This window comes from Nycticebus coucang, chromosome 2 (assembly GCF_027406575.1).
Source record: "Nycticebus coucang isolate mNycCou1 chromosome 2, mNycCou1.pri, whole genome shotgun sequence".
Taxonomy (NCBI): domain Eukaryota; kingdom Metazoa; phylum Chordata; class Mammalia; order Primates; family Lorisidae; genus Nycticebus; species Nycticebus coucang.
In genome coordinates this window covers 114235207-114257378 of record NC_069781.1, presented here as the reverse complement: position 1 = coordinate 114257378, position 22172 = coordinate 114235207, and the positions used below count along the sequence as shown (strand labels likewise).

Here is a 22172-nt window from a genome sequence, read left to right as displayed (position 1 = left end):
AGTTAAAATTGTAGTGAGATGCTACTTTTCACCTGTAAGATGGGCAAAGAAAAAACTATTTGATAACACATAGTATTGGTGAAGCAACCAAGAGAACAGGCACACTTTTCTCTTGGTAGGAGTGTACTTTGAGGCACTCTTTATGTAAGGCAATTTGGTAATATTCTGCAAAATTAAAAGTGAATATGCCATTTGCTAATTCTAGAAATTTAACTGATAGTTGTATATATATGTCAAGTTTTATATATATATATATATATATATATTTACACACACACACATATATATACATACACATTTGTTGCAAGATCCTTATACCAGGGGTTGGTCAGTTATATATAGCCTGTGGGCCAAATATAGCCAGCTGCTTGGTTTTGTAAATAAGGTTTTATTGGTACACCTATTTATTTACATTTTACCTAAGACTGTCTTTGTGCTACAATGGAAAAGTTGAATGGATAACACACAGGTTTGTCCAAAAAAACCTACATTTACCATCAGAGGCTGGATGGCTCACACCTGTAATCCTAGCACTTGGGAGGCTGAGGCGGGTGGATTGCCTGAGCTCACAGGCTCAAAACCAGCCTGAGTCAGAGTGAGACCTCGTCTCTAAAAATAGCCAGGCATTGTGGTGGGTACCTGTAGTCCCAGCTACCTGGGAGGCTAAGGCAAGAGAATAACTTGAGCCCAAGAGTTTAAGGTTGCTGTGAGTTATGACGCCACAGCACTCTACTCAGGGTGACAAACTGAGACTCTGTCTCGAAAACAAAAAATAGTAAATATTTACCATTGGGTCCTTTACATAAATGTTGCTGAGTCTTGCTTGTACCAACCAAAAACTGCATAATTGTCTGTTTATTATAAGATTGGCAAAATAAATCACAATACATACATAACAGAATAAAATGCAAACATTAAAAAAAAAAGGCAAATCTAGCACAACAGCATGATACAGCTACCAAGATACATTCAGTGGGAAATTTGGTACAGATGAATACACATTGTCACCTACCTGCATGTGGACATATACGCAGAGACTATTTTTTTTTTTTTTTTTTGAGGCAGTCTCTCAAGCTGTCACCCTGGGTAGGGTGCCATGGTGTCACAGCTCACAGCAACCTCAAACTCTTGGGCTTAAGTGATTCTCTTGCCTCAGCCTCCCAAGTAGCTGGAACTACAGGTGTCCGCCAGAAAGTCCAGCTATTTTTTTTTGTTGCTATTTGTCTGGGGCCAGGTTTGAACCTGCCACCCTCAGTATAGGGGGCCAGTGCCCTACTCACTGAGCCACAGGTGCTGCCCTGCAGAGACTAATCTTGATACACACGATGGGGGGTTATCTCTAGGGAGGAAGAGGGTGTCTTGCCCTTAAATATTCTTTTATACTATGGTTTTCCTTAAAAACCATTTTTTTTTTTCAGTTTTGGTCGGCGCTGGGCTTGAACATGCCACCCCTGGTATATGGGGCCGGCACCCTACTCCTTGAGCCACAGGCGCTGCCCAAAACCCATTTTTTTTTTAAGACAGAGTCTCACTTTGTTATCCTTGGTAGAGTGCCAGAGTGTCATAGATTACAGCAACATCAAACTCTTAGGCTTAAATGATTCTCTTGCCTCAGTCTCTAAGTAGCTGAGACTACAGATGCCCACCACAACACCCGGCTATTTTTAGAGATGAGGTCTGGCTCTGGTTCTGGCAGGTCTCGAACCTGTGAGCTCAGGTAACCCACCTGCCTTGATCTCCAGGAATGCTAGGATTATAGGCATGAGCCACCGCCTAAAACCCATTTTTTTTTTTAAAAAAAGGGGGTGCTTCTCAAAGCAGTGAGAGGGTGGATCAAGCAGGGCAGTCTATCCCTGCTGTTGGAAACACAGCCTGCATGCCCTGAGCGTGGTCAAGGTTTCCCTTGTTGGTGTCTTGGGTGTTAAGTATGAAAAGGGGCTTAGCCTGCCCCTCCTGGCTAGCATCTCATGATCCTGGAAGCACAGAGACTCACGTACAAAAGGAAGCATTAGCAACTGGAGCATTAAGCATGAAAGAAGCTACGATTTGGGTCATGTTGTGTGGCCAAGCAAGGCCACACCTAATGTCCTGTGCTGGGTACCTATAGAACAATTGATCTTTCTGGACCTCTGAGGACAAGGACTGCTCTCATAGCATTAGGTGATACCGTCCTCCCTGGACCAGTTTGATCAGGGGTGGGCATCTTCCAGCCAGGTTGGCAGGACACCCCACTTGGGCTCATCCCAGGGTAGCCCCAGGTCTCCAGTGGTCCCTGGTAACTGGCAAGACCACAGAGATGGCAATAGCTGGTCTCAATCACTCTCTTGGAAGCCCCCTCCCATTCAGAGAAGCCCCAGGACTCAGAAGGAACCTCAGGCAGGGGGCAGGTTTCCATGTGGAATCGTTTAATGAGTCTACTTTCTTACACACATAATTATAAAAGAATAAGAATCGACAAAAATATTTTCTTTCCATAATATGTTAGAGGTGGTTTGTTTCTGTTTTTTTTTTTTTTTTTTTTTTGGCCCACCCCTGGCAGAACTCTTCATGGGAGGGAAAGGAAGGGGGAAGTATAACCCTGAGGTGGGGATGGTTCCAACTCTCAACCCTGGAACCCCTGGTGGGTATGGGCCAGGCAGATATGTGCGGCTGGACAGCTGGGCTGGGGAGGGGACAGCAGCCGCTGACCAGCAGTGCGCTGAAGCTCAGTGAGTTTCAGTGCCTGCCTGAAAGCTCAGGGAGAGGTGGGGGTGGGAGAGTGCAGAGCCCCCCAGCAGGCCTTGGCTGTTCCTCCTGCTGGGCCCTCATGACTTTCTACTCAGGCTTTGGGGCTCACCAGGGGCTGGGTTGAAACCCCCACTGCCTGGTACAGACTACGAGTCTAGATTTAGGCACCTCTTTGCCGTCTTTTAAATAGTTATGAAAAATGCCCCCCAAAACAAAACACAAACATGAAGTGGGGACCTGATGGGGAGGATAGGCGATTGCATGCTTCTGTGCTGGGGGTGGTGGCCAGGTTAAGAGATCAAGAGGCCATGGGGAGCCACGGTGGAAGGCGTGCAGCTCCTCCGAGTCTCTTCGGGCCAAGGCAGCCTGAGCTCTGGTCTCTCTGGTGCCCAGCAGGGTGTGGCCTCCTTCTTTTAGAAGGTGGGGATGGCCTGAGGCCATGCCTTGTAGGAATTGGCCATCATCTGTCTGTCCTGTCAACCAAGAAGCAGCAGGCAAAACCCCAGGAGCATTAAGAAAATGATAAAAGGCGTTGGGGTGGCAAAGGCAGCGGCTCCTCAGGGCAGCAGGGCTGGCCAGTGGGGGTAGGAGAGGCACCTCGTATGGGCCTGAGGGGGTGCTCGGTCCCTCCTGCCTGGTCCCCGGGTGGCAGTGCAGCCTTGAAGCCACTTGTGCTCTGCTGTGATGGCTCCGGGTGGCAGGCAGGGCAGCCGAGATGGCCCACGACTGACTCAGAGGTATTCTTGTAGAAAGTGCAGCAGTGTGACTTCATAGTGCTCACCTGACTCTGGGCAGCGAATACTGTGTCTCTCGTTGGGGTAGATCTGTAGGGAGAGACAAGGCAGGCTAGGGCACCATGGGGCCACCCAGGACTCTCCCCTTACCAGGCACATGGTGCAGACAGGAAAGACAAATGAGCTCTGAAGCCCATAGATCTGGCTTCCTGTCCCACCTCTACCACTGACTAGTGGTATAACTAGGCCCTTCTCAAAAAGGGCATGAATGCAGACCTTGAAAGCTTGTTGGGAGGGCTTGGTAAGATAAAGTCTATAAAACCACGTACTTGCCAAGCCTGCTGAAGAGGGACAAACCCAACTCTGCAGAAGAGGCTGAGGCTTCAAATCTCAGAGACACCTGGTACTCTCACCCTAACTTCCACTTCACTGAAAGGCTACCTTTGAACTGCACACAATAAGCTCTAGATAACAGGATGGCCACTCTCTCCTCCAGACTTTGTGTTTTCTGGGTCCTGCTATTAACCAAGGGCTATTTAGCCAACAAAGGGACAGGGACAGGGAACTACCCAGTCTCCTCAAACCTGACTCAGCCGATTCCCAGGGCCTTGGGTGGACAGACATAGAGTGTACATCTTGCCTCTGGCTATGAAGTGGGGTCTCCCATGGTGTTGATGGATATATCAACAGCTCCCCATTGCCCTCTGAGGGCTGGCAGGACAGACTCTCCCAAAGAACACTGGGGTTGGCTGGCAGCAAGGCAAGGTGGCTCATTCCTTGCCACCTCCTGCCAACAAGATGGATTTCCAATCATCTTTTCCTCTCCAGGACCATGCTGCCACCCTGGTCCATTAGCTTGAGAATGCACCAAACCACCTGTTAATCTCCCCTCTTTTACCCTTGCCTTGGATGAATCATCAGTTGGACAACACGGTTCCAACTAGGTTCTTGCAGCCTAGACCTCTGCAAGACCTTGCCAGCCTGACAACAAAAGCAGCCTTTGGCCAGGCATGGTGGCTCACGCCTGTATCCTAGTACTCTAGGAGGCTGAGGCAGGTGGATTGCCTGAGCTCACAGATTCAAGACCAGACTGAGCCAGAGCAAGACCTCGTCTCTAAAAAAGCTGGGCATTGTGGCAGGTGCCTGTAGTCCCAGCTACTTGGGAGGCTGAGGCAAGAGGATTGTTGAGCCTAGGAGTTTGTGTCTACAATGAGCAATGATGATGCCATGGCACTCTAGCCTGGATGACAGAGCGAGACTGTCTCTAAAAACAAAACAACTGGCCTCTGGGTCCTATAACCTGTCAGCTCCTGGGCCCCCCTCCTGTTCTAGCTCAGGCTCTGGCACCACCTGGGACAGGCCCAGCTGACCCCACTTCCAGCCATCTGCACATGCTATGCCCTTGCTGTCACATCACCCTGGGTCCTAGTCACTTGGTTCCTCCCCCTTAGCTGGGAGGACAGGGGGAGGGTCTGTTTGGTTGTCTACTGAACTCCTAGCCCTTTCAGCAACCTCATTCCACCACTCCAGGCCCTGGCATGTGGCAAATGTGATTTGTGAATAAAGAAGGCCTGTAGCTACCAGCTACTTAGTCCAGCCATTTTGGGGGTGTCTGAAACAGAAAGTGGGGTGTGGTCCATGCATCTCCCAAACACTGCCCTACTCCCAGCCCTGGGGCAACCTTGCATGCTAAGTGCTTTTCCTGAGAGAATTCACATGAGATCGCACAGGATCCCAGGAGGCAGAGTTTTCATGCCCATAGTGCAGATTGGGAATTGAGTCCTGAGGCTGAATGCTACCTCAGCCACCCAGCCTCTGGGAAGGCAGTGGGCTCAGGGTTTCAGGCTTGGAAGGGCCACCTGAAGTTCTATCACAGTCCCTCCTGACTCTGCACCCACCTATAGCTGCTTGAGACTGTTGGTGAGGAACATGTCCCAGGTCAGCTTGGAATGTGGGGGCTGGGGAGGTCCTGCCAAGAGGTCAGCTCTTCACCCCACAAGGGAGCCTGGCCCCTTTACAGAAGCCCTATCCACCTCTACTGAGGCCCTGCCATTCCCTGAGCTCTCCCCTTTACAGAAGCCCAGGCCTCACTGAACCCTGCCCCTCACTGCAAAGGCCCTGCCTAGCTGGCTCCCGCCTGCCCTGGTCTCCTGTCCATGCTACTCTCTCCTACATGTTTCTGTGTCCACACAAGGGCCTCCCACCCCTGGCTGCCTCCTTACTCATGCCAGCACCCTTAAATGTTTCCTGCCCAGGGAATTCTTAGGCCCCCGATCCTCTTAGTAAGGGACTGCTGGATGCTTTCAGCACTCTGTGGTTGCTTCTAAGCAAGTTTCTATGTCTGTGTCAAAATCCCAGTTTCAGAAACCTCCTTCCACCAGGCTCTGAGCTGGGGAAGGTGTGTACCCCCTGCCCTACCCCTAGGAGTGACAAATGCTTGATGGATGTATGGACAATGAACACTGGGAACCAGGAAGCACAGGGCGGGCAACAGCATGAATGCAGGGAGGGGAGTGTGAGCCCCAGGTCCTCCAGAGCCTCTGCTTCTGGAGGCAAACATAGTGGGAGGCAATCCCATCAGACCCCACTGACCACACGGTATTGGGTCCCCAAGCTCTCCTGACTCCTGGGGAGGGATCCTGAAGCACCCAAGAGCCACTCACCTGGAGCTGGTAAGGTTTTCCTGCCCGGATCAGCTGGGAGACGAGGAAATTTGTGTGGAAAAAGTGCACGTTTTCATCCAGGAAGCCGTGGAGGATGAGCAGGCGGTTGGGCCTGGGAAACAGGGTAAAGGATGTGAGGCCAGGAATTGAGACTGGTGGGTCCACGCCTCTGCATGCCCTGGGCTGGTCCAGCCACTGTCCATGACCCAACTAGTCTGAGTCTCTCCCAGCCCCAGCTTGATGTTGGGAATAGACCCATAAGCCCAGCTTGATGTTGGGAATAGACCCATAACTGGTAAGCCTGGAAGACCCGTTTGCTCCCAGGCAGGGAGGGAACAGGAGCATGCATCTGTGTGGGCAGGGGGCTTCTGCAGCACACTGCTCCACACTGCAATGTACAAAATAACGTTCTAGAACTGCACCACCCAATACTTAAAATGTAACAGGAATGACTGAGGAACATAGTTTTTTTTTGAAGACAGGGTTTCGCTCTATTACTTAGGCCAGGGTGCTGTGGCCTTATAGCTCACAGCAGACTCCAACTTTTGGGCTCAAGCAATTTTCCTCCCTTGGCCTCCTAACGTGCTGAGACTACAGATATGCAGTACTATGCTCAACTAGAAAATATTTTTTTGTGGTGAAATTCACATTAACCTAAAAGTAATCATGCAAAAGCACACTATTCAGTGGCATCTGATGTACCCACAATGCTGTACAACCATTCTCTCTCCCTAGTTCCAGAACATTCCATCATTCTGAAGCCAAGTCCTGTTCCCATTAGCAGTTACTACCATCCTGGGACAGCTGCTAATCTGTGCTCTGTCTTGATCTATTTATTAATTTAGTTAATTTGAATGTAAACTTAAATTTCAATGGCCATGTGTGGTGACCAGCTCTCATATTGGAGAGCAAAGTCCATAGCTGTGATTTTGGCAGTATGTGCCGGCCCCTACTCCAGGCCCCAGGAGCAGCCACCCTGGGAGAGCAACACAGGTGGATTTTAAACCCCCTCCTATCCCATATAGCTGCACAGAACCCTGGTGAACACTAACCAGATGGACACACCAGAAAGTGGCAACTCCATTTTTTCTCCATGAGAAAGTAAGGCCAAGGCCAATGTCAAAAGTGTGAAATGTGAACTGGTCCCACAGCCCTGGATGCTGTCACCGTTTAGGACACTATGTCCTGTGTCAGAGTGTCAAAACCCAGAAGACAGAGGCTATTTAATGTCTTTACTGATAGAGAGGGCCCAAGGCTGACACTTGCTCACAGGGGCTTCTTTTGAGGAGCAAGGGAAGCTGAATGCATGAAAAGTGCTATGACTCTAGTTCCTTCTGCCTCTCTGAAGGCGGGGCTATGCACCTCCCTCCCTCCATGAGCAGCCCTGGGTGCCCCTTCCTTCGAAGTGTGGTAAGGAAAGAGAGCTGGCAAGAGAGTGCTTCACAGCACACACAGGTAGATACCAGCTTTGCCCAGGCCACAGGGGAACAGGAGGGGTGGTAGGATAGACAAAGAAACAGCAGGTGCCAGAGGGATGGCATCATGTGGCAGGAGAGCACTTGGGAGGAATGTAGGGTGCAGGGTGCAGTGTCCTTACTCATTGGGGAGCTTTTCCACGTGCAGGGCCACGGAGCCTGCCTCGTAGCCATGCTGGTTGTTCTCTGGGATGTCCATGTAGCGCTCTGTGTATCCCGTGTCATATGCCATCCAGACTGTGACTGGGGCACCCGCAATGGCGACCTGGGGACGGGAAGGGGAAGAGAGAGAAAGGGAAAGAGAGGCGTTGGTCAGGGAGCCTGTGCCCGCCAGCCGTCCCGGGGCCTCCCCGGAGCACAGGAGCCGTCATGCACTTGGGGCTGGCAGAGAGGGGCCCTCAGACCGTGTGTTCCTGTGGGCCATGTGCTGCTCCAGGGTGGGCAGGGCACCACGGGTGGGCGGGTGAGGGCCCTGCTCCCCCTGCCCTTCCGCCGCCTCCTCCTCCTCATGGCCGCGCCCCCACAGCGCCCTGAGGTGCCACCGGCCTGGGGGCCCCTCCCGCCGCTCTTCACACCATGCCCCACCTCTGCCCATCCGAGGCCGGGGTCCCGGGCTCAGCCTCCCACAGAGAGCTGCTGGCAGGGTTTTGTGCAGCCGGATGCCATCCTGGGGTCGGCGGCGGGCAATGAGGAGGGGGGCTCGGCCCCGTGGGGCTGCTGCAGGGAGAAACAGCCACGTGGCAAGGCCCCTGCCGAGATGCCTCCGGGGGGTGGCGGGCGGGTGCAGACAGGGGAGTGGGGAGGTGCAGGGCATAGTGGGTTGGCTGGGGGAAGGACCCACCTTAAATACCTGGGGCTTGTGGATCAGCCCCATGAGGGAGAGGAAGCCACCATAGGACCAGCCGTGGATGGCAACGCGGCTCAAGTCGATGAAGCCGTACTTCTCGGCCACGAACTGCAAGCCCTCCACCTGGTCCTCGATCTCCACCTGACCCTGGGGATGAGGCCGGGCACCTCTCAGCAGCCTCCTTCCAGGTGTGCCCCTGTGGTCCCACTTCTATCTTTTTCCTCTGGGAGCACAGCTGGCTTTCTGGGGACCACCTGTCTCCTGAGGCTACCCCCAACCTGGCTCTGGCCCTACCCTGCCACCTCCTAGGCCTCAGTCTGCTCACCCCACAGCGGGGCACTACTGGTGCCATCACTGACACTGTCACCACCATCACTGCTGTTATGGTTTGGGTGTCTCTATCCTCTCTAAAACTCACACTGAGACCCCCACTGAGGCCTTCTAGGGGTGGCTGGGCCATGAGGGCCCCACCCTCAAGTGTTGGGACCAGGCCTACTAGAGGGTGTCGGCCCCCTTTCTGCCCTCTCTGCTGTGTGAGAAGGACACAGCACTCTGTCCTCCAGGGCCTGCACTAACAAGGCACCATCTCTGAAGCAGGGAGCTGCCCTTACCAGACATCAGCCCTACTAGTGCCTTGACTATGGACTTTTCCAGCCTCTAGAACCATGAGAAGTAAGTATCTCTTCTTCATAAATGCCCCAGCCTATGGGACTTTGTTATAGCAGCAGAAACGGACTGGGATGACAGTCACCACCCAAAACTCACTGCTAACGCTGCTTCCTGGGCTACCAGCCCCTGCCATGCCCAGCCCTCAGTACTTCTAGGAACCGAGACTGTGGGGCAGTCTATGACGCTTCCAGGCCATGAATTCAGATGCCAGGTAGTATGCATGTGTCCCCACAGAACATGGCTTAGAGCTGAGCAGCAAAGTGGCTGTCTCCTTTAAATCCAAAAGACCAAATCACTGTGCCCAGGTCATTGAGGCCAGAACTGCCCTCTGCTGCCCCAAGCTGCCCAAGATAGGAAGCGTTCAAGCAACCGGAAGGGAAGTTACCATCTGGTTCTTCAAGGCTCCTTCGAACCGAAGGCCGCGCTGACACGAGCCCCTGCCATCGATCACAACCACGGCATAGCCCAGGGATGCCAGAGTATTGAGCCGAAGGTATTTGATCCCCTTGAAGGAGTTATTCACCAGCTGTACCTGTGGGAAGCAAGGCATGGATGCGGTGCTTGGGGTTCTGGGTCAAGTCTAGTCAGAGTCACCAGCAGGATAGGGACAGGTACAGCATGGGGACCCAGAGCCTAATTACGTGCCTGTACTTTGTCAGGAGGTGCTGGGCACTTGAGAGTGATAAGGTCAGACATGGCAACTGTGCCTTCCCAGGGAAGACCACTCTGCTACTACTGTAGTAAAGGACTGGTCTTCTTCTAGGGTAGAGCCATCCTGGGCCCTGCAGAGTGCTGAACAGCATCTGTTTCCACTTGCCCCATGCCTGGAGCACCCCTTCCTCAGCTGTGACAACAGCAAATGTCCTCAGATGTCAGCCAGTTTTCCCTGGGAGGGGGCCAAGGCTGCCTGGGTGAGACATCCCACCTTAGATGGATCCACCTACCCATCTATCTGCCTGGCCCTGACCCCTGCTCAGGGATTGGGTGCAGGGTCCCCTTTGTCCCAAGCTGGTGACCAGGGAGCTTCCCAGAGGGATAAGAAAGAGAGCAGGCAAAGGCAGAAGGGGAGGCTGTCTGGAGGGAGGGAGGGAGGATTGTGGGAGCAGATGCTGGGGCAGGGGAACAAGTCCCCTCCCCAAGCCCTGCATGTCAGGATCAAGCAGCAGAGAGGTAGAGGGCACTGGGAAGGTGGCTATGGGCCTCCCACTGATCCGCCCCTACCGGGCACCCACCTGGGGGCCTCCGTACACAAAGAGGACAGTGGGATGCTTCTTCCCCGGCTGCACGGCATGCGGCTTGTAGATCATGCCGTAGAGTTGCACGTCAGCACGTGTGTGGAAGTGGAAGATTTCTGGGGGCACGTAATCCGGGGGGCAGCCTGCGGGAGATGGACTGGCTGTGGCTGTGGGGCTGAGGGTGCCCGGCTAGCCAAGGAAGCCACGACCAACCAAGCTACATCCAGCCGACACCCTCACTCCAGGCCCAGAGGGTAGAGCCTGAGCACCCCTCTTGTCCTAGGCTTTCCAAGGTTGAAAGGGCAGAACTTTGCAGCACTCGGAGGGCCACCAAGTGTGGATGAGTGTGGAAATTCAGACAGCAGTTCCTATGGTGAGAAAGTGACACACACACCCCCCCCACCTCCTCCACCCTCTGCTTACCCTCAGCAGGTCAGCTATGACCACAACCATCATTAGCAGCCCCAACACCTGCCAGACCCCCCGGATGTGTCCACAACTCTGAAATTTGACTATGAGCTAATCTGACGGCCCATTTCTCATAAATTTTTCCTTAAATAATTTTTAGGGGGTAAATTTAGGTGAGTCAATTTATAGGAAGATAAGTAAAGGGTAATTTAGATCTGTGGTTGGGACGGATTTGCTGTAAAGGGACAGAAGGTGAACATTCTCTGCTTGGTGGACCAGACCCAGTGTCACCTACCACTGTTGCGCTAAAGCAGCCATATTCCATGTAAATGACTGTGTGGCCAGTGTGCCAACTCCTAATAAAGTTTGCCTTCAAACATGCTACATTGTAGGAGTTCTGTGAAACCCAGGGCACCCAGGTTTTTATCTCTGGCCCTTGGACTCAGTTTCCTCACCTGTAAAGCCAGGGCCCAAGTGCCTGCCTATCTCAGGACAGATGGAATAATTGTCATGGAGTTTGTGGAGAGAAAGCTCTAGGTTTATTTCTGTTCCGGGGGTTATGGATCACAAAATGCTTTCTGGCCCACAGAATACCCCACATATGCCAGAACTGTTTTCCAGAATGTTCTAGAAACCCACCAATACAGCTAGGGTAGGTCATCCTATTTACTGAGTGATTTCAGAGCACCAGGCAGTGTGCTGGGGATTTAGTTTTCATTCTACATACTTGCACATATTTCATTGATAAAGAACTTTTTCTTTTCTGTCACCCAGGCTAGAGTACAGTGGCCTTATCATAAGTCACAGCAGCTTTGAACTCAGGGCTCAAGCAATCTTCCTGCCTCAGCCTCCCATTAAAAACATATTTTTTGTAAAGGCAGTCTTGCTATGTTGCCCAGGCTGGACTTGAACTCCTGGCCTCAAGGGGATCCTGCTGCCTCAACTTCTCAGAGTACTGGGATTGCAGGTGTGAGCCACTGCACCCAGCCCAGATAAAACATTTAAGGGTGAGAAACTGAGGCCTAAGGCCTTGCATCCTTTGTGTGATGCAGTACAGAACTAGAACCTAGGGCCACCAAGCAGTGTCCTGCCCGACCTGTAGGCTCAAGGAGACTCTTTTGTGACTGGCCTCTCACTCCTTTCTCAAAAGGTTTAGGAATGTCTGCTCTGTGTAGGCTATAGTGGCCAGCCACTTGGCACACAAAGACACCAGTGAAAGGCTCTCTAAGTGCTGCCATGGCCAGGATGCCAGAGTCAGGGAGGAAGGTGAGACAGAAGCCTGAGCACTAGGGCAAGTTCTGGGCTGGCCTGGGCAGACACTGGGTCTCCATATGCACTGACTGTCCTCATTCCAACTGTTTTTTTTTTTCTGTTGTTGTTGTTGTTGCAGTTTTGGCCGGGGCTGGGCTTGAACCCACCACCCTCAGTATATGGGGCCAGCGCCCTACTCACTGAGCCACAGGCGCCCTCTCTTTCCAACTGTTTACTTGCCACCTTCTGACTGGCCTGGGGGCTCCCCAAGGACAGACTGTATCTCGCTCATCACAATTAGGCAGATAGCTGGCATAGAGTTAAGCCACTGTCCAGTGACCTGTGAGCTCTTTTAGTGCCACTCAGACTTGAGACTGCATTAGGGTGCACAGCCTCAGATGCTGAGGCCATTGTGTATAACTCAAGTTGAATTCCTAGGCTTCTGGGAGGCCATGGGTGCTGGGGGAGAGGGGGCCCCAGCTGCTGCCTCACACACCAGTGGGGCTCCGTGTACCAGTACAACTGGACCATGTCCCACTTTATAGATGACCCAGCTGAGGCTCCCGAGGGGAAGGGGCCTGGGGTTACTCACTGGCTGCCTCCATCATGCTGGCCCAGAACCGGGGCTGCTTGTGCAGAGGATCACCATCAGGGCCACTCAGCTTGTAGACGTGCACGCACGGTGGCGTGCTCACACTGCTGTAGTGGCTGACGAACATGTCAAAGTTCTGCAGGCAGAACAAGGGAGCACTGAGCTCTGCAGGATGCCCTGCTCCTGGGTGGCTTCCTTCCCCTGGCTCTGACCCCTCTGCTTGGGCCTCCATTACTGAGTTCTGTCTCTTTATCACACCTACTCCACACTCTGTTACTACAATCTCAAAGCTCCACCCACTTACGACAGGTGGGTGCTGCTGCTGTTACCCCCATTTTGTATATAAAGAAACTGAGGCCAAAAGAAATCCATTCCGTGGCCAGGGGCCCACAGGCCTGCCTACCTTGCTGATTCTGCAGCCTGCAAACTGCTACTGACTCTTGCCCTAGACTAGTGTTGGCCCTCTACATATCTACTTGCTGAGGTTCTAGGATGTTCTGAGAGGCTAAGGGCCACCTCCCACCTCACATGGAGTGGCAGCAGCAGCCTAAGTGGATAGCCTCCAGGGCTCCATCACTCTACCTGGGGGTGGCAGTGGGCACACCACCTCCTTCCTCCCCTTACCTAGGAGGTGTGTGTGTGGGATGCTGTGGGGTACCTGTGGACGTAGGGAGGGGCCCACCTGGCTCATGGAACAGCTGTGGGAGAAGCCGGGTGTGGTGAGGCGCACAATCTCCCCAGCCGACTCGTAGCTGACCACGTAGAGGTGGTGCTCCAGGGGTGTGTCCTTTGTGCCTTGGAAGTACACCAGCTTGGTCTCCTCATTGACCCAGATCTGCAAGGGGAGAGGGAGCACCTGTGACACATCCTGCCCTGGGCTTCCTGAGCCTCCCTGTCCCATAGTAACTGGGCCCGTGCCCCTTGCCCTGCCCTGGAGGGTGGGCCTGGCACTTTGTGGATGGGGGAGCCATCCTCCCCCAAGTCTGGCTGTAGCCCACTGGCCAAGAGCACACCCTGATCTAACTGAGCAGGTTCTCTCCCTGACCTCAGATGTCTAACTCCAAGATGAACTGGGAGGCCCTTTCCAGATCCAGGACAGGAAGGCAAGAGCACAGCACTGGGATAGAAGCTGAGGGAGGGCCTGGTCAGCCCATCCCTCCAAACAAGTGCTCAGGGCTCAGAAGTGGGGATGTTCCTAAGAGGTGCAGAATGATTCTCAGGTAGGGTCCCCAGGAACAAAAGGAGGAAAGCTTGAGCTGCTCAAGCAGCTGCAGCTTTCTCTAATGTGTGCCCCACCATCACCTTCTCAGAAGCAAGTGCTGCCACAAAGGTGAGGTGAGACCTGACTTTGACCAACTGCAAAAAGACAGAACCAGAAGGCCACAAAGGTCTGTGGGATTGAGGACCTGCTCTTGCCCTCTCTCGTGGATAGGACATCACCCCATTGCCAGGGCCCAAGAAGCCAACAGAGGTGGCTGAAGGGACTACAAGAGATATAAAGAAACTGAGGACAAATGGACTTCTGGGTGGGAGGCAGTAGAGACAGACTTGCAAGTTTGGGTGCAGCTTCAGCAGGGCTCACACGCTGCTGGGGGGATGTGACCTACAGCCACTTGTCTAGTGCCTCCCTGGAAGCTTGGAGGCCAAACACCTAAAAAGAACACATCCTTTGACCTAAGAATTATACTCCTGAGAACTGTTCCTGACAAAATCACAGCAAGGTGTCAAAAATCTGGGTATAAAGATGCTTAACTTGTTTTTCTTTTTTTATTGTTGGGGATTCATTGAGGGTACAAAGAACAAGGTTACACTGATAGCCTTTGTGAGATAAGGACCCTCTTATAATTGTGTCCTGCCCACAAAAGGTTTAGCACACCCCTTGTCCCCCATCCCCTCCCTCTTTCCCTGCTTAACTTGTTTTTTAAGACTAAAAAAATAACAGCAAGTTCAATCTCAAAGAGATGGGACAGGTTCTGTCATTCCAGCAAACTTGCTGTGGCCACATAAAACAATACTTTTGGAAAAACCCAATCACACTCCTTAAAGCAAGAATACTGTGTATTTTCCGCAGAGACCTGTCCACACAAGAAAGATGACAGTGGTTATCTTGAGGGAGTCTCAGAAAGGACTCCCACTTAAGTTTCACCAGGAATGAGTGAATCTGTTCCTGATGTATTTGTTGTTACCTTTCTAGAAACAGAGGATGTTGGTGGAAAATCCAAAACCCCATGTGATGATGTCCTGGTTTTGCCACAAAGACAACATGGAAAGATGCACAAACAGGGGACACTTTCCAGGTAATGGGACCCCTAAGAGTGGCTCAGAGCCACTCACTGTGCTGTTGAGGCTCACTGCATCTCATCCTCCAGGAAGGCGTGGCTTAAAAGGTGGAGTGCACAGTCCCAGACAGGGACTTCAAAGGACAGGTCATATCTTTTTTTTTTTTTTTGCAGTTTTTGGCCGGGGCTGGGTTTGAACCCGCCACTTGCGGCACATGGGGCCAGCGCCCCACTCCATTGAGTCATAGGCACCACCCCAGGTCACATCTTTTTTAATTTTTAAAATGTATCTGCTTATGTTTTTCTCAATTTCAGGATAGAAAGATAAGGTGTGCAGAGGGCAAAACATTCAAAATGACACAGGGAGGTAATAATATTAGTTCATATGTGTGGCAGACACCATGCTGAGGGCTTCAAATTAAAGTACTTTAGGGCCAGGCCTATAAACCCAGCACTTTGGGAGGCTAAGGCAAGAGGATCACTTGAGGCCCAGAGTTCGAGATAGGCCTAGGCAACATAGTGAGACCTCATCTCTACAAAAAAATAGAAAAAATAGCCAGGTGTGGTGTGTGCCTGTAGTTCCAGCTACTTGGGGTGTTGAGGTGGGAGGATCTCTTGAGTTCAGGAGTTCAAGGCTGCAGGGAGCTGTCCCACTGTACTCCAGCCTGGGTGAAAGAGCAAGACCCTGTCACAAAACAACAAACAAACATAAAAAAAATACCTCCCCAAATTACAGTACTTCAAAGTAGGGTCCTCACAGATATGTGTGTGTGTGTGTGTGTGAGAGATAGAGAGAGAGAGACACACACACAGACAAGACTAGGCTGGAAAGGTGGAAAGTTTGGAGCCATTTAATCCCCATTTTACAGGTGAAGAAAGTTGAGTCTTAGCCAACCAGCCAGCCAACCAGGGCCTGATCCAGGCTATGAGATGGGGCAGGTACTCCAGGGCCCAGCTGCAACCACAGCACAGCAATGGGGAACAGGTGACCACCAACCACCCCTTCACTTTTTGGGAACCAACCTTCTCACCCCGAGTCATGCACAAAGGTGTGGATGTGAAATTGTACAAAAAGGAAGCTGTGCTATTGATTTATAACTTGCTTCTGTTCTGGGAGTTCAGTGATGCCAAGTCTGTGATAGGCATTTGAACAAGCCCAGTTGTACCATGATCTATATGACTGTCGGGTTGACATAACCCAGACCCAGCCACGGCAGCCTCTGCTTGCTGGCCCAGGTTTTTACAGACAGCCATCCTACTGTGTGATGCATAGTTCTGGGCACACATCACACAAGGGCTCTGGGCTGATCTCGTAGGGTCCGCAGCTCATCTACCAGATCAGATGAGATGCACACTGACACTATAGTAGGGGCTGTCTCTGCCCCCAGAAAGGCTAAGCCATGCTGTCCCAATGTGCTACATGGGGGTCCTTGGCTCACCTTCTCCTGCCAGCCCTGGGCAAGGGTCTGTTGGCTTCTCCACCTCCAAACTACGACAACACCCAGCTACATCTCCTACCAGCCATTTGCTCCATTTTCTTCTTCGTATCTAAGTCTGTGGTCTAGGAGGCATTTGTTTTGGTGTGAGAAAGAAATTCAGAGGGTGTGATTAATAAGCCCCTATTGCAAAATTTGGAACTTAGTAGAACCAGCCCTCAGTAAAGACATTGAGGGCACAAGTCAGGCCTGTCCATATTTTTTATGATGCTGTTTGGGGCCAGGAAAGAGACACCTCTCCTCTCTGCAGCTGCACCTCTTGTTTGACAACCTCCTGGGAACTGACTGGCCAGGGAATGGCTATGACCAGAAGCTGAGTGTCCCTCCACAGTAAGCAGGAAATGTCCCTGCTAATTGCGCTCCTGGGGAGAAGTGAAATCACAGAGTGGAAGGAAGATAACTGAACCCCTAGGCAGCATGGAGAACAGGTGAAGCCCTACCCACCAGGGTCCTGGCTGGGGTGACCACTGAGGGTAAGGACAGGCCCTAACTTTACCGGCAGCTGGCTGGACCTCCAGCCCCCAGCCTAGGTGCTCACATGATGAGGAAAGGGCAGAGCACAGTGCAGGGAGTAGCCAGGAGGGAAGACAGTAGCCATAGGGAACTGGAGGGTGTGTGCATGTGTGCCTGTGTGTCACACACGTGCAGACTGAGCAGACTCTGGTACCTTGGAGCCGTGCCTTGCCAAAACCTCCCATTCACCGCTGGTCAGAGCGATTTCCTCCTTAATGGGGCACTTAAATTCACCTGGAAGTAAGGAGAGGAAGAAAGGTGAAGGGACGCAGGGACCCACAGACCAAATGTCACCCAAGCAGACTTGCCAAGAGCCACTGAAACCCAGGTTTGTGGCATGCTTGGATGCCAACTCAGGCCATGGGGGATGGGAAGGGTAACTGGCTGGGCCCAGGCCATGGTATGGGGTTGTGAGGCCAGTTTGTGTCCTGAGGATGGCTGACCCGGTATTTCCCATGCAGAACCAGGAATCTAGATTTTATCAGAATTTACCAGTTTTAGGACCCTTTGAAGGCCAGCATCTGTGTGTACAGCCACCTTCTGGGCCCATGACTTAAGACATTTGGGATTCTATAGAACAAGACTTTGATTAAAGCATGGTAATTAATAATACAGCACAGATGTGTTTTGATACATATCATAAGTACATGAGACCAATTTGCAGGTGAAGGCTCATTTTTCCTTCTTAACTTTTTAGGTCTAAAGCAAAGTGTCACAAATGTTTCTCTCAGGAGGGACAATGGCCCAGGAAGAGCAATGGCAGCTTCTTCTGGAGCCACTTGTGACAAGGCTGGTGGGGAGAAGTTGCACCCCAGGGCCCTGCCACAGAACTCCAGCCTGAACCCCTACACTATTGCTTGGGATCCGGTGATACTTCAGTCTCCTCCCCACCCTGCGACCCCATCTGGGATATGCATGGCACAGATGCAGTCCCTGAGCAAGTGCTGGGAAACCTGGGTAACAACCTCAAAGTCTGAGAGGTCACCTGAGGGCACCATGGCACCCTGGAGAGTTAGTACCACCACCCCCCAAACCCCCACAGCCAGCTACTGCCAGCTCCACCCTGAGACTACCTGGCCCATTATGCAAGGGGAGGCAGAAATGACTTTTAAGCAAAATCCCAGTGTTAGGGGGCAGTGGCTAAACCAGACAGACCAGAAAGTAAAACACTGACCAACCAAATCAAACTCCCTTCTCCCTTCAGTCTGCGACAGCCACATTTAACCTAAGGGAGGAAAGTCGCTCCTCAGCCCATGCCTGACTCAGATCCTCAGGGGCTTGAGGAGATGGCAGCTACTTGGGTCTGGTGTGTGTGCTCTGTCACTGTGCTGAGAGCTCACTTGGGGTGGTCCTGCCCACCAGGGACAATGGGCAACATCTGAGGATGTGTCGGCTCACATCTGGGGACCCTGGCACAGCTCTCTGGCTATACCACCTACCTGGCTGGTCCCTTCAGTGCTCTGCTGTCTTGAGGCTGCAACACTATTTGTGTGCAAGGATGCCTACACTTCCACCATGAACCCATTCTGCGCCCCTGAATGACAGGTGCAGGAACCATCCCACCCAGCACTTCTGCTGCTGGGCACTTCAACTTGAACACACTCAAACCCAACCCAACTCTGGATTCTTCTCCACTAAAGCAGGCCCTCTCAGAGTCTGCCTCAGCCAGGACCTCTGCAAACCACATCACTCAGCTATCAGAGCATACCCACAATCAGATCTGTGGGTACAGCTCAGCCACTACCACAGTTCTAATCCTGCCCCTCCCCTTGCCCCTCAGCATGTACTCTACACAGCAACCAGAAGAATAGCATGTTAAACCGATACAGTAACAATGACTTCCTGTTTCCCTCAGGAGTAAAAGCCCAAATCCTCCCTGCAGCCCACCAGGTCCTGCGTGATCCACCAAGTCTGTTCCCTCTGTGCCCTCCCCTCCTTCTCTCCCTCCTCTTCACTCTGCTTCAGCCTCCAAGACGCCTGATTTGGTCCTGTCCCAGGGCCTTTACACAGGCCTGCCTCTGCCTGGAGTTTGCTGTATGGCCCCACCACCTTCTCCAGGTCTCTGCTCATGCCCAGAAACATGAGCAGGAAACATTCTCCTGACCTCCCATTCTAAAGAGAAGGTTCTTCACTCTAAGCCAGCGGTTCTCAATCTGTGGGCCGTGACCCCTTTTTTCCATTTGTAACAATGCGGCAATTAGGAAGGTTGAGAACCACTGCTCTAACCTCTTACTCTACTGTGTTTCCCTTTGCCACATTCACTGCACCTGAGATGGCATCTTTAATTGTTTTGGGTTATTGTCTACCTCTTCCACTGGAATGTGCCACAAGAACAAGGACTTTTCCTTTCTTTTTTTTTTTTCAATTATATCCTTAGCACCTAGAGTGGGGTCGGCAACTTTTTCTACAAAGAACCAGGAGTAAGTACTTTTTCTTAATTGCTTTTCGAGACAGTTTCTGTTGTGGCAACGTAACTCTGTGGCACAAAAGCAGCTGAAAGCTATAAACTAGCGGGCATGGCTGTGTGCCAATAAAACTTTGCCAGACTGGACTTGACCTATGGGCCATAATTTGCCAACTCCTGGTGGTGCTAAGGCTTAGCACATAGTAGGTGCTCAAGGCTGGCCCTTACTCCTCCTTGCCTCAGCTCCTGAGGGGCATGCTTGGTTGGCAGGGGTCAGTCATGAACAAAGGGCGCACTGAACCACAGATGACTAATGCCACAGGGTCAGTGGCGCTCATCAAGCTCTGCTCACCTTCTCCAGGGCTGAAGGGCTCGCTCCAGTCGTAGCCCTTGGGTTTTAAAACAGCAGTGACTTTGTACAAGTGGCAGAAGCCAGTCTTGCACTCATTGGCGCGAAGGAAGCAGAGCTCTTCCTCTCCCTCTGACTGGGGGAAGGGATAAAAGATGTCGTGAACCTGTCCAGGCAGGAGAGAGGAGACATGTCAGAGGCGGGGAGACGAGGCTCTGACAACTGGCCAGGCTGGCTTGCCCCCAGACTTTCCCCATCCCTGGCCAGAAAAAGCAAAACCCTGAGCTCACTTCCCCACACAGGGGCAAGCCCCATCCATTGCTGGCCCCACGCCCTCCTGGGGATCTGGGAGGGAGGTGGCCTCACTCCAGGCAGGGCACCCGGCTGGTCCCCTTCTTACATTGATCCAGACATTGGTGACCTCTTCATACACCATGTACGGCTGGATGTTCTTAGGGACAGCTCTAGCGAAGGCCAGCCGCTGTTCCTCGCTTTCAGTGGCTGGGATGAACAGGGCTGGGGGGAGGAGGACCAGCTGGAGGCGCTGTTGGGGTCTGTCTAGGAACATGGCCCAGGCACTGAGAGGAGAAGATGGGAAGGAAGCCAGGAGGGAACCTCAGTGGCTCTTGGAGAAGATGCCAGGGGACACAGCATCCATCCCTCCAAGCTTGATGCTGTCCTTTATTTTCTATTTTTCTTTATATGGACAATCTTTTAATTTAATTTAATGGAATTGATTAATTTATTAGAGACAGGGCCTCCCGGTCACCCAGGCTGAAGTGCAGTGGTGTCACCACAGCTCACTCCGGCCTCACATTCCTGAATTCAAATGACCCTTCCACTTCAGCCTCCCCAGTAGCTGGGACTACAGGCATGTACCACTATCCCCAGCTAATTAAAAAAAAAAATTTTTTTTTTTTTTTGGCTGAGTGTGGTGGCTCACGCTTGTAATCCTAGCACTCTGGGACGCTGAGGTGGGAGGATCACTTGAGCTTGAGACTAGCCTGAGGGTGAGATCCCATGTCCTACTATAAATAGAAAAAATTAGCTGGGCATTGTGGTAGGTGCCTGTAGTCCCAACTACTTGGAAGGCTGAGGCAGGATCACTCGAACCCAGCAGTTTGAGGATGCTATGAGCTAGGCTGATGCCACAGCACTCTAGCCAGGGGCAATGGAGTGAGACACAAAAACAAACATCAGAAAAATTAGCCAGGCATGGTGGCATGCATCTACAGACCCAGCACTCTAGCCCAGGTGACAAGGAAAGACTCTGCCTTAAAAAAAATAAAATAATAAAATAAATTTTTTAGAGATGGGATCTTGCTATGTTGCCCAGGCTGGTCTTGAAGTCCAGGACTCATATGATTCTTCCTAACTGCTTGCTGAGATTTCAGGCATGAGCCACCATGCCCAGCCTAATTCAAATTTATTTTAAATGGAGACACATTAGTACTATAAACAGAAAAGCAGCAGTTGGACCTAAAGAAAGCGACAGAAACCAAGTGACAGAGAAACATTACAGGGGTATTAAATCCTAACTAGAGATCGTGGTCTGCCAAAGGCACTGAGCCTGCAGTCTGTTGTAAAAAAGGCCTGGCAAATGTTTAGGAGAGAGGGAAGCACATTTTTTATTTTGTAAAACAGCACCAAAATTCTTGGCTTTGTGGGCCACACGACTTTTTTCACTGCTACTTAACTGTGCTGTTGCAGTGAGAAAGCCACCACTGACAATCTGCAAACGAATGACGGTGGCTGTGTGCCAATGAATCTTTTATGGGCTTCGTAATGTGAATCTCATGTCATTTTCACGTTCTATAATTCTTTCGATTTCTATCCCTTCTGGCCCCCATCATTTAAAAGTACAAAAGTCCTTCTTCGCTCAAGGGCTGCACAAAAACAGGTTGAATTCAGGCAGTGGGCTGAATTTGGCTGCTGTGGTTTGTGGCCCCTTGGTTTAGAGAGGTGTTAAAAAGATGTTTCTCCTTGACTGTTGGAAAACAAGTAAAAGGGAGCACCTCTGCCTTGTGACTCAGCGTTTCTTCTGACCTGTGTCCTGGGGCTACTTGAAATCTCCACTGCAAGTCTGAGCCCAGTTTGGGAAATTGTGTCAAAATGTTCAGGTGGCACTGACTCTGGGACTTAAAATTTAATTTGGTGTCCCCTGCCTGGCTGAGGTTAGGAAGAATCTCTGCAAACAAGGGGAGGCAGGGAACAGAGCCATTCTTAGAACTGCCCTGGTTATGGCTCTACAGGAAGACACCAGAGCAGACGGCATGGCAAGGAAGGCTGCTCTGGAGGCCTACCCAGCATCCCCAGACCCCAAGTGTGGGTTTCTCGAGTCATATCAAATACAGACACTCACTACTTGCCGTCCCGGGTCCACCCAGCCCTGGCAATGTATTCCACCTTCGGGAACAGGCAGCTGAAGGGTTGCACCAATTCCTTCTCTTGAGCCGAGACGATCTAAAGGGAGACAGATGGGCGTCACTTCCTGGCATGCCCACATGCTACCCACAGGAGATGGCTGCTG

General features: G+C 51.8%; 1 protein-coding gene across 3 annotated transcripts in view; it reads right to left on the bottom strand.

The window, feature by feature from the left end:
• Positions 1–2383: 2383 nt before the first annotated feature.
• Positions 2384–22172, bottom strand: part of DPP9 (dipeptidyl peptidase 9) — a 40732-nt gene continuing 20943 nt past the window's right edge. The window contains exons 11-22 of one of the 3 annotated variants that reach the window (XM_053579394.1): positions 22005–22105; positions 20043–20220; positions 19646–19808; positions 17044–17123; positions 13284–13436; positions 12602–12737; positions 10348–10493; positions 9501–9647; positions 8441–8593; positions 7722–7864; positions 6125–6236; positions 2384–3551 (exon numbers count right to left, since the gene is read on the bottom strand). In XM_053579394.1, coding sequence (XP_053435369.1) covers positions 3459–3551; positions 6125–6236; positions 7722–7864; positions 8441–8593; positions 9501–9647; positions 10348–10493; positions 12602–12737; positions 13284–13436; positions 17044–17123; positions 19646–19808; positions 20043–20220; positions 22005–22105 — 1605 coding nt within the window. In that variant the 3' untranslated portion in view covers positions 2384–3458. The other 2 variants (XM_053579403.1, XM_053579415.1) reach the window with 2 other exon arrangements.